At 31.5% G+C, this 16270-nt stretch overlaps 1 protein-coding gene across 1 annotated transcript; it reads left to right on the top strand.

Annotated features, from left to right (window-relative positions):
- Positions 1 to 1142: 1142 nt before the first annotated feature.
- LOC119613348 lies at positions 1143 to 1830 on the top strand (the record flags this gene model as incomplete). Its single annotated transcript, XM_037969367.1, has 1 exon — positions 1143 to 1830. A coding segment is annotated over exon 1 (688 nt), but the record flags the coding sequence as incomplete, so codon positions are not given.
- Between the last annotated feature and the right edge of the window lie 14440 nt (positions 1831 to 16270).

The raw sequence follows: 16270 nt of genomic DNA, 5'->3' as shown, positions 1-16270 counted from the left end.
CAGTGTTTGAGGAAGAGAATGTTTAATACACCAAATCCGAATAAATACACCTATAGCACTAATTTCGGGCCTGTTGTGATCTTAATGAAATACAATGACCTTTTTCCGTCCACTTTTTGTTACATTTATAATGCTAAAGATCATGATGTATATACTATGAGAATCATTATTTAGTTAAATTTTTGATCCTAAAATAGGGAAAATAATATATTCATATTACATTTTCACTAAAATTCGAATTTTAAATAGGCTGTGGTTTCTTTTATAACACCTAAATCTATCTCAAAAATCATTCATATCTCCCCTTAAAATTTCTATTTATATAACTCTTTAAAAAATTACTTTAAATAACTCTCAATTTGAGAAATCAATAAAGATCCGTAATCACTCATATTTTCCATACATATCGAGTTTTATATAAAAAATTTTAATTTATTGTTAATCGAGATAGCAATATAAATCTAAGATCAGGTAAATATGCCATCAAAAAATTATCTTGATATAAATTCGGCTGTCATTTTTCAAATGCAGCTCAAATCTAAAAAACCATGGAGATATGTATTTGACTACTCATTAGAGTGTCCCGAAAGACAGCACTTTTGCAAATTTTTTGTTTTCCTAAGTGTAAAGCCGCAATTAATTTCGCTCCGAATTTTTAAAGTTTATCTTACAAACTAAACTTAATTAAAATCTGAGACTTTGTTTAATAAAATCAGTGAAAAATTTGCTATTTATTAGTGTATTTATTTATTTGGATCGTTACTAATTTTTCCACATTAATCTGTTTAAATAAAAAACAAAATTTTGATCCGAAAACATTTAATAAAACATAAAAGAAATATAAAGAAAAGCTTACAACAACAGTGATAAATAATTGATCATCAATTCCTCTACTTGTACTCATCTACACGTTTATAACAACAACATAATACAAAGATAAGTACCATTCTCTTATTCCTTTTTGTTTTGTTTTTTTTTACTACAACAACAAACATTGATCATCTCTTTTGTTTGCTTGTCAAATGATAAAGTTGCCATCTGATTTATCTTGTTTCTACACTGTGCAAAAAAATACATACTAATTTTTTAAAAAAATGGCTTGTTTATTAAAAAATTGTAATATTAAAGGTGAAGATGAAAGAATGGTGGTCTGTTGGCTGTGCCATGAATGTTGTCACTTTAAATGCAGTGGACTTTCAGGGCTAGTAGCAGAAGCTGTTTCTAGAAATAAAGGTTTACATTGGTGCTGTGAAAGTTGTAGAAAATTTGGTGTAAACTATTATCGATTTTTCCAAGAGACTAAAAAGAAATTCGCCGAAATTCAAGATGAAGCCGTTAAATTAAATGAACGCATTTCCGCATACAGAAAATTGTTCGATGATTTTAAATCTCTAGATAATTTAAAATCTCCTCCGCAATCTTCTCCCAAACGACGTAAATCGGCAAGAAACTTAACCAAGGAAAAACGTGATGATCAACCAACTGTGTCTGCACCTCCGTGTAACACTGCATCTGATCCAAACGTTCCATTAACTAATATTTCTGTTTCTGTACCTTCGTGTAACACTGCATCTGATCCAACTGTTCCTTTATCCAATATTACTGAATTAAGTAGTAATAATTCACATCTTAGTTATGCTGACGCAGTTTTATGTTCTGCCAATGTAACTACTAATGTGATTAATCCGATTGTTGATAATCCTCCGCAATTGATAAATACTGAAATTATTCCTCTCCGAGCAATTCCTCCAAAAAAGACAATATTCATTTCTCGTCTAGCAAGCGATACTACTTCCGATTCAGTTGATTTCTACATAAAAAATAAACTTGGTAATGATGCTGACATATCAATACAAAAATTTAATTTTTCTCAACCGAGATCAATATCATCTTTTAAGATTACAGTTTCTATGAATCACTTCGAAAGATTGCTTGATCCGAATTTCTGGCCAATAAATACTCTGGTCCGGGAATATATTTACAGGTCCAGACCTCAAACCATTGCTGCTCTTCCACAGCGTGAATCTTTTATTCCAAAAAACTAATTAATGATTACGTGTCCATCGTCTATCAAAATGTTCGAGGATTAAGAACAAAGTTAACAACGTTGTATATGAATAGTTTCAATATTGATCAACAAATATTAATATTTACGGAAACATGGCTAAATAAAAATTTTCTGAATACTGAAATTCTTTGCAATAAATTTAATATCTACCGTCGTGATCGTGGTAACAATACTACAGGAGGTGGTGTCCTAATTGCTGTTTCATGTAATTTATCATCTGAACTCGTAGTCATGGAATCTCCTCATGATGATATTGAATTTATATCCGTTTCTATTAAAATTAATGGTTATCAATTATTTATTTCTTGTTTCCTCTCATCAATCTTTATACGGTAAGCATGCTGAAGCTATCAGATCTGTAGCTCGTTCTTCAAAAGATGGAGACTCTCTTTTTATCTTTGGAGACTTCAATCTGCCCTCAACAGAGTGAAGAAAACTACTTGTTTTCCTTTATCCATGAAATTTCAACAATATGAATCCAGCGATGAGGCTTATATTAGTAATTTATTTGCTAACTTCTTTTCAACTACATATTCTGATGCAACTTATAATGATTCATTAGACTATCCTTTTAAAATAACTGCGAATCAACTAGTATCATTACCTTTAATTGATATTTGTACCATTTCTATGGAAATAAAAAAACTCAAGTTTTCCTATAACTTTGGCCCAGACAATATTCCGAGCAGTATTTTAATTAATTGTGCAGACGCTATTGCTACTCCGCTAGCATATTTATTTAATACTTCAATAAAAAGTGGCTCTTTTCCCAATGTTTGGAAGGATTCGTTCCTAATTCCTTTGTATAAATCTGGAAATAAATCAGATTTTTCAAATTATCGTGGTATTGCAAAACTTAGTATAATACCAAAATTATTTGAGAAAATTGTTACCGACCACTTATGTTTCCAAGTTTCAAGTTTAATATCCCCTTGTCAGCATGGGTTTCAAAAGAAGTGTTCCACTACCACAAATCTTCTTCATCTTTCAACCGTTATTTATCGTGGATTTCTTCAACAGCAACAGACTGATGCAATCTATACTGATTTCAGTAAAGAATTTGATAAAGTTAACCATGTACTTTTGAGAAATAAACTTTATTTAATGGGGTTCTCTGATCTGAGTATAAAATGGATATATTCATATTTAACCAACAGAAAACAGATCGTAATATTTAAAAACTCCCGTTCCAGAAGAATTGATGTTCTTTCCGGTGTTCCACAAGGAAGTCATCTTGGACCTCTTCTATTTTCGCTGTTTATAAATGACTTGCCTCAAATTATTCGATATTCCAATATCCTGATGTATGCTGATGATGTAAAAATCTTCCTTAGTTATCGCCAATTGTGTGATCAGAAATATCTTCAAGATGACCTTAATTCGTTTCTTACGTGGTGTAACATAAATCTAATGGAACTAAACCTAAAAAAATGTAAATACATGCGATTTGCAAGAAAAAGTCCTATCCCTGCTAAGTATGTCTTCGATGGATATGAGCTCGAACTTGTTGATAATTTCCTTGATCTTGGAGTTTTACCTGATTCCAAACTAAACTTTATTCCCCATATAACGATGACAGTTAATAAAGCCAGAGGTGTACTTGGTTTCATAAAAAGGTGGTCAAAGGAATTCAATGATCCTTATGTTACAAAAACACTTTATACATCATTGGTAAGGCCTATTCTAGAGTATGGATCCATTATATGGGACCCTTTGTACAAAAAATATTCCGACGCCATTGAATCTGTCCAAAAGCAATTCCTGCTTTTTTGTCTCCGTGGACTAAATTTTAATCCAATAAATTTGCCTTCGTATTCCGCTAGACTTGCTTTAATTAAACTCCCAACACTCAAAAGCCGTAGAACAATGTTAAATATTTCGTTCATTTTCAAAATTATTACTGGCGATGTATGTTCCAGTTTTCTAATTAACAACATCGCGTTTAATGTTCCTCGACGTTCGTCCCGATATTTTTCTCCGATATCAATACATTTTTTTAGAGCTAACTATGCAAGTGCAGATCCATTAAGGAGGATGTCTCATGAATTTAATAAATATTATTTGTATATTGATTTCTCATTGTCTTCACATGTTATTAAAAATAATTTATTATTTAAGCTAAATTCATAACTATGTAAACCATTTTTATATTATTTTTTAAAAATGCCTGTAAGGAACTTTTCCATAGGCAAATAAATAAATAAATAAAAATCTTATATAGGTAGACCTCTCAAACGAAAGCATTGTTCATATAAAATTTGGATAAATTGATCTTTTGATATCTTTTTATACTTTTAGAAAATTATCAACCAAAAATTCTGCACAACTTTTTCTGTATGTAGCGCCGTATTTATTCTAAGCTTTTCAAATTAAATAATAATTTTGAATTTGAAATCTTCCAAATTTTTCATAATTTTGTGCAGAATGTTTGATAATTGTTTCAGAGTTTCTTCAATTGCCTGTACTTTTTCAAACAGAAAGAAAATCGCTTGAAATTTTGTACGGTTAATGGTACGTATTTTTGTAGTTAATAAAACGCCCCGAAGCCTTTTGTCTCTATACACCAGGGGCACTACAATTCAAAGTACAGTGTGACCGAATTTAAATTGAACAGTTCTTTAAATCAACTGCACATGGGAAAAATAAAACAACTAATTTGAAAGTGTCCCGGGCAACACCGGGTACGCGCAGCTAGTATTTTAATACCCTTCACCTTCGAGAGAAGGGTATATGTTTGTCATTCCGTTTGTAATTTCCACAATATAATTTTCCATCGCTATAAAGTGTATATATTCTGGATCATCATAAGTGGCGTGAATGAAATGATTTTTCTGGAAAGACTACGTAGAAGGATATATACTTCCTTTTTTTAAACAAATCCTCTCATAATTGACCAATACTTGTTTATCGTACTTAATAATGATTAATTTGAGGAATTATTTTCATTTAGCACAAAGTCGAATTTTTGTTCATTTCAACTCATTTCATTTCAAAGATTGTGTCTCTGAAGTAATGACAACTGGATAGGCCTGGACAAAATAACGGGCTTGTAGTGTGAAATCATACAAATGGGTATTTTTAAAAGATTTTTCTCCATGAATTTCGCCATTGACTTTGCCACTTGTAAAAACTAAGTCCTCTTTTTTATAGCACAATCATCTAATTTAACTGGCTGTCATCTTTAAAATTTATGTCCTCTTTCTGTCATATATTTCCATAATCTTTCATCTTTAGTCATCTTAATTTTTAAAACCTTATTTTTTTAAAACCGGTTAAAGGTAAAGATTTACGGTTTTATTCATAAAAAATTATTTTTAATCAATTTTAGACAAAATATTACATTTTAACAAAACAATGCATAACAAGTAAGAGTGTTATATTCTGCTGTGCCAAATCTTATATACCAACCATCAAATCGTACGCCATAAAAGGAATGCTCCTCTGTAAACATCAGGGAGATCGATTAAGTCAATTAAAATTTTTAACAAGTAAGAGGGTTATATTCGGCTGTGCCGAATCTTGTATACCCACCATCAAAACATTGCCGAAAAGGAATGCTTCTATGTATAATTTTACCATCATACATATTATATATATCGGTAGGATCAATTATGGAATGATCCTCCTAAAATTTGGTAGAGAAATTTGTAACGAATTTTGTCGCTGTACTTGTATTTTTAACGTAGTAAAAAGCATTAAAGTCATTTTCTGAGAGGGGCCTCATTTGGGTGGGGTGGAGATTTGGTCAATTAAGGAGCAATCCTCGTCAAATTTTCTAGAACGATTTTAGTTTAGGCTAGTAATGAGCGTTAAAGCCATTTATGAAGGGGACCTTATATGGGGAGTAGGGTCAATTATAAACCGATCCTTATAAAATTTTACAAAGCGATTTAGGTTCCTAGAAAATATATTTATGTCGAATTTCATCGCTATAGATGCTTCTTTTGGACAGTTATGAGCGTTAAAGTAATTTTCTGAAGGGGACCTTATATGGGGAATAGGGTCAGTTATGGACCGATCCTTATAAAATTTTACAATGATATTAAGGTTCCTATAAAATATGTTCATGTCGAATTTCATCGCTATAGATGCTTCTTTTGGACAGTTATGAGCGTTAAAGTCATTTTCTGAAGGGGATCTTATATGGGGGGTAGGGTCAATTCTGGACCGAACCTTATAAAATTTTACAAAGCGATTTAGGTTTCTATAATATAGGTTCATGTCTAATTTCATCGCTATAGATGCTTCTTTTAGACAGTTATAAGCGTTAAAGTCATTTTCTGAAGGGGAGCTTATATGGGGGATAGGGTCAATTATGGACCGATCCTTATAAAATATGTTTATGTTGAATTGCATCGCTATAGGTGCTTCTTTTAGTCAGTTATGAGCGTTAAAGTCATTTTCTGAAGGGAACCTTATATGGGGGCTAGGCGAAATCGTGGACCGATATTGCCCATTTTCAATACCAAACGAACTGCATCAACTAAAAGTATCTGTGCTCTCTAGCTACTTCCCTTTGGACTCTATTCTGTTTTCAACAGACATACAGACAGACGGACGGACATGGCTAGATCGTCTTAGAATCTAATAAGGACCCAGAATATATATACTTTTATGGGTCTTAGAGGAATATTTCAATGTTCGTTTTTTGATGGTGGGTATAAAAACAAAATATTTCTGTCCAATTTTTTACCATGAACATATATGGGAGGAAGGGTCAGTTATGGACAGTTTGTCGTAAAATTTTGTAGAAAGATTTCGAGTAGTATAACACTTATTCATTTAGAATTTCGGAATGAAGAATTATAATAAAAAAAACTTTTTATGGCGAGTACAACGATGAAGTACTCGTAATTTTCTGATGGTGGCTCTATATATGAGGCGTAGGTTCAATTGTGGATCGATCCTCAGAAAATTTTGTAATGCTATTTTCATTAATACAAAACTTGTTTATGTCAAAATTCATAGCTTTACTCCTTTTTTTAAGCCTGTAATTAGCGCTTAAGTAAATTTCTCAAAGGAACCTTATATGAGGGTAGGACCAATTATGGACTGATCCTTACAAATCTGGTAGAGAGATTTTCGCTTATATAAAACATATTTATGTCGATTTTCATACTTATATTCGTATTTTTAAGCCAGTAATTAGAGTAGTTTTCTGTAGGGGACCTTATATGAGGGGTAGGGTTAGTAACCGAGCCGTTCTGCATGAAAATATGTAGGAAGATTACGTTCATATAAAAGTTGGTTATGTAGATTATACATTTTAGCTTGTATAAAACCTATTTTATGTCATATTTCATCGCTGTACTCATATTTCTAAGGGGACCTTAATAGGGGTAGGGTGAGTTACCGACCCATTCCGCATTAAATTCGGTAGGAAGATTACGTTTCTATAAAAGTAGCTTATTTCGAATTTCTCCGCTATACTCGTATTTTTAGTCAGTAATAAACGTTTAAATCAGTTTTTGATAGGGACCTTATGTGAGGAGTAGGGTCAATTATGGACCGGTCCACATAAAATTTGGTAGAGAAATTTTGATGCCGAATTTCATCGCTGTACTCGTGTTTTTAAGTTAGCAATGAGCGTTAAAGTCACTATCTGAAGGGCACCTTATATAAGAGGTAGGGTCAATTATGGACCGATCCCGATAAAATTTGGAAGAGAAATTATATAAAACTTATTTATGTCGAATTTTATCGCTGTACTCGAATTTTTAAGCCAGCAATGAGCGTTGAAGTCGTTTTCTGAAGGGGACCTTATATAAAATTTGGTAGGGAGATTTTGGCTGATATACAACTAATTTATGTCGATTTTCATCGCTATATTCGTACTTGCAAGCCGGTAATGAGTATTAATGTAATTTTTTGAAGGGAACCTTATATTGGGGGTAGGGTCTATAATTATAGACCGATCCTCATAAAATTTAGTATAGAGATTTTGACGCATATAAAACTTATTTATGTTGAATTTCATCGCTATACTTGTATTTTTAAAACAGTTATGACTGCTATACTTGTATTTTTAAAACAGTTATGACTGTTAAAGCTGTTTATCGGAGGCCACTTGTATGGGGGATATACGAAATCGTGGACCGATATTACCCATTTGCAATTCCAAACAAACCTTACCTATAAGGAATATTTGTGGAAAATTTTAACTATCTAGCTCTTTCCGTTCGGACCCTATCGTGCTTTCAACAGACAGACGGACGGACATGGCTAGATCGTCTTAGAATTTAATAAGGACCCAGAATATATATACTTTTGTGGGTCTACTACCAATATTTCGATATGTTACAGACGGAGTGACAAAATTTGATGATTCTAGATTCAAATATTCACATGTCAGAATCAAAATTTAAGGATTTTAGCTCTAATAGTTTCTCAGATATACAATTTTTTGTATTTTGAAAGTCCGAACATTTTACTTCCAAATGTTCACTTTTATGTTAATTTTAAGATTCTACCTCTAATAGTTTCCCAGATAAACGAATTTTTTATTCAATTCATATGGGAGGTACCACGGCTCCTATTGCTGTTCCGCCAATTTTCCCCCAATATCTTCACATAGATGTTCAAATGCTTTGTGCAAAACTTATAGATTCCAGCTCCAAGAGTTTTCCAAATAAACGATTTTTTGTATTTAATCATATGGGAGGTGCCACTACCCCTATTTCTAGCCCGCTCATTTTTTGTACTAAGTATTTATGTTGATTATAAAGTGGATCCGAAAAATTAGAGGACTCTAGCTGTTATATTTTCTCAGATATACTAATTTAAGGTTTTCTTTATATGGGAGGGGCCATGCTCATTAAAGCTAGTCCGCCCATATTATCCCCATATGTTCATGTGGATGTCAAAGTTGTCCATATAAAATTTGAGAACTCCAGCTGTTGCAGTTTTTGAGATATGTGATCTTAAATACTTATTATGTATGTGGGCGTGGCACTTTGCCCACATGAAATTTTAAAATAAAAAGTAGCCCAAAAGTTCCCCCAAAATGTTCACATAGATGTTAATGAGCTTCGTGCAAAATTTAAAGATTCCAGCTCCAATAGTTTCCCTAATAAACGATTTTTTGTATTTAATTCATATGGGAGGTGCCACGCCCCCTATTGGTAGTCCGCTCATTTTTTTGTTCCAAGTATTCATGTTGATTCCAAAGTGGCTCCGAAAAATAGGATGACTCTGTTATATTTTCTCAGATATTCTAATTTAAGATTTTCTCTATATGGGAGAGGCCATGCCCACTATAGCTATTCTGCCCATTTTCCAAAAACAAACAAACAAGGAATTTAAATTACTTTATAGTATTTTTTAAATTTAACGTTTATATGGTTAAGCTATGCCATCTAGGTGTAAGAATCCTACTTAGTTAAGATCGCATATCTTTAAAATACAACAATGTATACTAAGATACAATACGAAAATTTAAAATAAAAAAAATTTCGAGTTAGGTAGGACAAGTTACTTGTATGGTGGTTGGACCGCTGGCATATAATTTATCTTATTAAATGAGCTATTGTGAAGCAATGATTCTGGTGGTTGGACCGCTTCGAACCTTTGCTTAAGAATACTCTCTATTAGATGAAGTTCGGTTGTTGCGGAGTTTGGAATTCCCAACGTGGGGGAGTTACACCGGTAGTGTTACCCTCGTGGTTGGACCGCAAGAGTGCATCTGTTTGTAAGAACTCCATAGAGGCAAGGTTGAACTGAGAAATAAAGTATATAACGTTGTGGAAAATACGTGTTGTTCTTATTTCTCTCGGTCTACAAAACGTTACAATGGCGCCCGAGCAGGTCCCGAGAGATTAAGAAAGTGGTGTTAAAAATAAGAGATTATGTGTCAGTACGAATTTTATTACAAAAAATCAAAAAATACCAATTGTAAAACGGTAAGGTACCAAAAAGTCCCCTTTTATGGGTTCTCACTTAATCAATATATTATAGAAAATTCAAAAAGTACCCTTTGAAGAACGACAGAGTACCAAAAATTCCCCTTTTATAGGTTCTTACCTAGTCAAGGCCCTACATGCAAAATTTCATGTTTCTAGGTTCAATATTATAGAAAATTCAAAAAGTACCTTTGTATAACGAAAAACTACCAAAAAGTCCCATTTTATGTGTTCTGACTTAATCCGGGCTCTGCATACTTAATTTCATGTTTCTAGGTTCAATATTATAGAAAAAAACCGTTTGATATTGTGTCTTGTTTATTGTTCTGTATAAGCATGCACGAAAAATGTTAATTTTTCATGAAATTTTCGGATGTGGTCTCGGATTTTTACTCATATCTTTGTTATTTATGGGCCGATTGGGCTGATTTTAAATAGCGTTCTATTCGATCGTATTTCCAATGGACGGACATGGCTAAATCGACTCCGCTATCTATAAAGATCCAGAATATAGAAATTACAAACTTAATGAAAAACTTATATATACCATTCTCACGAAGGTGAAGGGTGTAAAAATATCGTAAATAAGAGAGTATACGAAAAAGTAGACTGTATCAAAAACTGTGAATGAGTGAACAAAATGAAATTAATAAGAGAACTGTGTTTAAAGAAAAACAGTATGATAAAATAATGATCGGGAAAAGAAACGAGAATTAACAAGTAAGAGGGTTATATTCGGTTATTATCAAAACAATTTTCTCATTTATTACATCTATGTATAATTTTACCATCATACATATTATGTATATCGATAGGATTAATTATAGACTGATCCTCCTAAAATTTGGTAGAGAAATTTGTAACGAATTTTGTCGCTGTACTTGTGTTTTTAACGTAGTAAAAAGCGTTAAAGTCATTTTCTGAGAGGGGCCTTATTTGGGGGGGGAGGTTTGGTCAATTATGGACCGATCCTCGTCAAATTTTCTAGAACCTTATATGGGAAGAAGGGACAATTATGAACCGATCCTTATAAAATTTTACAAAGCGATTTAGGTTCCTATAAAATATGTTCATTTTGAATTTGCTTCTTTTGGACAGTTATGAGCGTTAAAGTAATTTTCTGAAGGAGACCTTATATGGGGGATAGGGTCAATTATGGACCGATCCTTATAAAATTCTACAAAGATATTAAGGTTCCTATAAAATATGTTTATGTCGAATTGCATCGCTATAGGTGCTTCTTTTAGTCAGTTATGAGCGTTAATGTCATTTTCTGAAGGGGACCTTATATGGGGGCTAGGCGAAATCGTAGACCGATATTGCCCATTTTCAATACCAAACGAACTGCATCTACTAAAAGTATCTATGCAACATTTCAGCTCTCTCTTCCGTTTGGACTCTATCGTGTTTTCAACAGACAGACGGACATGGCTAGATCGTCTTAGAATCTAATAAGGACCCAGAATATATATACTTTTCTATATACTTTTATACTTTTATGTGAATATTTCAATGTGTTACAAACGGAATGACAAAAGCAATATACCCCCATCTTTTTTGATGGTGGGTATAAAAATTAATGTAGAGAAATGTAAATTCATCAAAAGTGAAACAAAATATTTGAGTGAAGAAGGTATAAGGTTGTGAGTGAAGAAGGTATCCGCAATCGCAAAAATACAAGTCCCGAAGAATTTATTTATTTATTTATTTATTTATTTTATTTTGTTATTTCCTATACAACAAGATAAAATCTTACAGTTAGAGTACAGGAAAGCAATATGTTAAATAAAATAAAATAGGAGTTATAAGGAACAATAATACATCAATAATATAATATTACAAAATTAAATTGGACATACCCAGCAAAAAATTAGAGATTACCATAAGAACAGCCTGCGATATAATAAATTACCTTCTCGATTGCCATTTTTTAAAACTCGATTACCAAACACATTACATTAGGCATAATAAAATAGAAGATGTAATTGAACTAATTCTTTAAATTATCAAATAACGCCTGAATAGTTGTAGTAAAAAAAATACTTATTAGCATGAAAGTTGTCATATTCCTATATTACCTTCTTAATTATTTTAAATTCAAAGAGGAACTAATTACATTTTTTGTAATTTTCAATAAAAATAGAAATAAATCATAAAATTAAAATATAATGCCTGAATAGTTGTATTAAAAAAGTAATTACAAGCAGTTAAGTAATCAGTTTCCTATATTACCTTCTTAATTATTTTATACCGAAAGAAAATCTAATTGAATTTTGGTAATTTTAAAAAACAAATAGAACTAGTTCAAATTGTTATTTTCAGTTTCTATTAAAATTCGAAAATTTATAATTACATTTAATAAATAAAACCAACACAACATGAATTAAAAAACTGAATATTATTTTAGAGATGAAATAGACATAACATTATAAAAACAATAAATCTATATAAATAAAAATCAATTGTCGTTCGTTGGTAATTGCATTAGTTGAGAACGGCTAGACCGTTTTGGACAATTTTTTTACTGAAATGTTCGTCATAGTCCAACTTAGGTTTTTACTTTATTCGATTTATCTAAAATCGGAAAACGGCTGCACCGATTTGGCTAATTTTTTTATTTAAATGGTCGTAGTAATCTAATTTAAGTTTTTACTGAAAGAAAAATTTACCACGCCCACTTTTTTCGATTTATCTAAAATCGGAAAACGGCTGCACCGATTTGGCTAAATTTTTTAAAACATGTTCGTAGTAATCAAATTTAAAGTTTTACTGAAAGAATAATTGACCACGCCCACTTTTACGCTCACTTTTTTCGATTTATCTAAAATCACAAATCGAACATAAACATTTTTTCTAATTTGGACAGCACAACGTCTGTCGGGCCAGCTAGTTATATATAAAACCTTAAAATTTGTACAAATACACATTTTATAAAAATTACAAATCTAGTAGTAATATTAACGAACAATATTTTTATTTGAAAAGTTAAAATTAATTAGAAACAAGTTAGAGTGCTGTATTCGGCTGAGCCGAATCTTAAATACCCTCCACCAGCTACTTTTATATTAATACTTTTCTAATTGATCAAATATTTGTAGAAATAAGTTTTATCATATCTTAAATAGAAAAATCCCTAGATTCAAACAGCTCAAATCTATTTCAATTCCAAGATTTATTGAACATTACCAACGCTTGGCGATTTTTATTAATTTGCATGTATGCATGTGTGTGAAAGATTTAAGGATTTTCAAAATACATATATATAATTTTGTTCTACACAAATTGATGATGCAACTAGTTAAATACGGTTTTAGGGGCAGGACCTAGTATGGGAGATATGACCAATTATAGACCGATCGTAAAAAATTCTTTAAGCAAAACTTCTGGACATGAAAGCTATATTTCAGTAAAATTTTGTATCTATATCGTAATTTAGTAATAAGTAATGTGTGTTATGAACCGATCGTGCAAAAATCTTGAAATAGAATTTTTGTATCAATAGCTTTATTTGGTAATGAGTAATGTGCATTTAAGAGATTTTCGAAAGAGGACTTTGTATGGGAGCCAGAGTTGTCAACTATTTTATACTAAAACGCGCCGTCCATTCACTCAAAACGCACTAAAAAGCGCTAAAATTATATTTTTACACAGTCTTAAAAAATATAGTATTTAGCTAAAATTTGTTTATTAAAAAAATTACTACAAATATGTTTGATTTTCTTATTCAATGACTAATTGCTATCATCGATCAAGATCTCAATAACTAGTCAAAGAGATTTTTTTAAATTCCCCATAATAAATTTTAATTAAACTCTTCATTTCCAAAAATACTAAGAGCCAAAACTTTGTGAAAAAACTGAAGTAATCGTCAAGTAATTGTTTCCTTGACAGTGAAGTTATAAAAAAAGAATGCTAAATTTTTGTGAATCAAACTTTGTGCGATCAAAATTATTTTTGTATTATTCACATTAAAATATCAATAGTTTTCACGAAATGCAATTTTAATTTCAAGTTCAAGTTAACCTAACTAAAATTAAGTTAATTTACAACTTTTCCCTTTTTTGACGTGAAAAACTTCCCTTGTTGTGAATTTTTTATAGAATTTTCTGATCAATAAAAACTGTTACGATCAAAATCAACTGTTGTGGAATTTCACGAAATCAATTTTCCCTTCGAAGGTATTGAAAATTTAAGAATAAACAGATTTCAATTCTTTTGGCGAAAAAGGTGAATATTTTTTATTTTAGTTTTAAAGTTTTAAAATAACTCATCACACTAAAAGATCTTTGAATTACTCATAATATGGAAAGTTTAGAAAAAGGAACTTTAATAAATTTGTACGGCAGAGTACTGTCTAAAATTATTCCGTTTTATCTTTATTGTTAAACTAGAATAATTTTATGTTATTAAAAAGATTTTTCATTTGTTGAAATAAGCGTTAATTTAGCGCCTTTTTCCAAAAAAGCGCTAAGAGGAAAAAATGCGACTTTTGGATTGTTAAAAGGGGCTAAATCTAGCGCCAAAAGCGCTAAATTGGCAACGCTGATGGGAGCTATGACTAATTGTGTATATAAAAACAAAATTTCAAAATTCTGCATTTATATCATTATTTGGTAATGAATATTGTACGTTTAAGTAATTTTCTGGAGGGTGCCTAGTATGAGAGCTATGACCAAGTATGGACCGATCGTAAAACAATTTTATAGTGTAATTTATGTATATAAGAGCAATATTTATGGTAAATGTATGGATATTTTAATTTAGTAATGAGTTATGTGCATTTATGTGATTTTCGGTAGGGAACCTTGCATGGGAGCTATGACCAAGGATGGACCAATAGGAAAAAAATTTTACAGTAATATTTCTGTGCATATGAGCAATACTTGTACAAAATTTTATATGGATATCTTAATTTAGTAATGAGTTATGCGCGTTTAAGTGATTTTCGGGAAGGGACCTTGTATGGGAGCTATGACCAAGGATGGACCGATAGGAAAAAAATTTTACGGTAATATTTCTGTGCATATGAGCAATACTTGTACCAAATTTTATATGGATATCTTAATTTAGTAATGAGTTATGCGCGTTTAAGTGATTTTCGGGAAGGGACCTTGTATGGGAGCTATGACCTATTATGGACCGATCGGAAAAAAATTTCACAGTAATATTTCTGTTCATTTGAGCAATACTTGTACCAAATTTTATATGGATATCTTAATTTAGAAATGAGTTATGCGCGTTTAAGTGATTTTCAGGAAGGGACCTTGTATGGGAGCTATGACCTATTATGGACCGATCGGAAAAAAATTTCACAGTAATATTTCTGTTCATTTGAGCAATACTTGTACCAAATTTTATATGGATATCTTAATTAATAATGAGTTATGCGCGTTTAAGTGATTTTCTGGAAGGGACCTTGTATGGGAGCTATGACAAAGTATGGACCGATCGGAAAAAAATTCCACAGTAATATTTCTGTATATGTGAGCAATACCTGTACCAAATTTTATGTGGATATCTTAATTTAGTAATGAGTTATGTGCGTTTAAGTGATTTTCGGGAGGGGACCTTGAGTGGGAGCTATCACCAATTAAGAACCGATCGGAAAAAAATTTACAGTAATATTTTTGTGCATATGAACAATACTTGTACCAAATTTTATTCGTTAATGAGTTATGTGCGTTTAAGTGATTTTCGGGAGGGGACCGTGTATGGGAGCTATGACCAATTATGGACCGATCGGAAAAAATTTTCACAATAATATTTCTGTGCACATGAGTAATACTTGTACTAAATTTTATATGGATGTCTTATGTTAGTAATGAGTTATGCGCGTTTAAGTGATTTTCGGGAGGGGACCTTGTATGGGAGCTATGACCAATTATGGACCGATGGAAAAAAAAAATTTACAGTAATACTTCTGTATGTGAGGGCAATACTTCTACTAAATTTTATATAGATAACTTGATTTAGAAATATTTTAATTATTTGCGTTTAAGTTATTTTCGGGAGGGGACCTTGTATGGGAGCTATGTCCAATTATGGACCGATCCAGAAAATTTTTCCTCTGAATGAATTCTATTGACATAACATTGTAATTTATAAAATTTTGTAAAGATTTCGACATTGTGACGGAAGTTATTAACAAAAAACCCATTTTCCGGGAATATGTACTTTTGTATGGGAGGTATATGAAATTGTGGACCGATTCTGGCAATTTTCAGCAGGAGTCAAGCTCTTGTGTAGAAACGAATGTATGCTGATTTTCATGGAATTATCTTTCATAGTTTTCGAGAAATTACAT

The sequence above is a fragment of the Lucilia sericata genome, unplaced genomic scaffold (genome assembly GCF_015586225.1).
Source record: "Lucilia sericata isolate MDLA Ls3-8-SP2 unplaced genomic scaffold, ASM1558622v1 Contig002078F_arrow, whole genome shotgun sequence".
NCBI classification, from domain to species: Eukaryota; Metazoa; Arthropoda; class Insecta; order Diptera; family Calliphoridae; genus Lucilia; species Lucilia sericata.
This window is presented reverse-complemented; position numbering and strand designations above follow the sequence as displayed.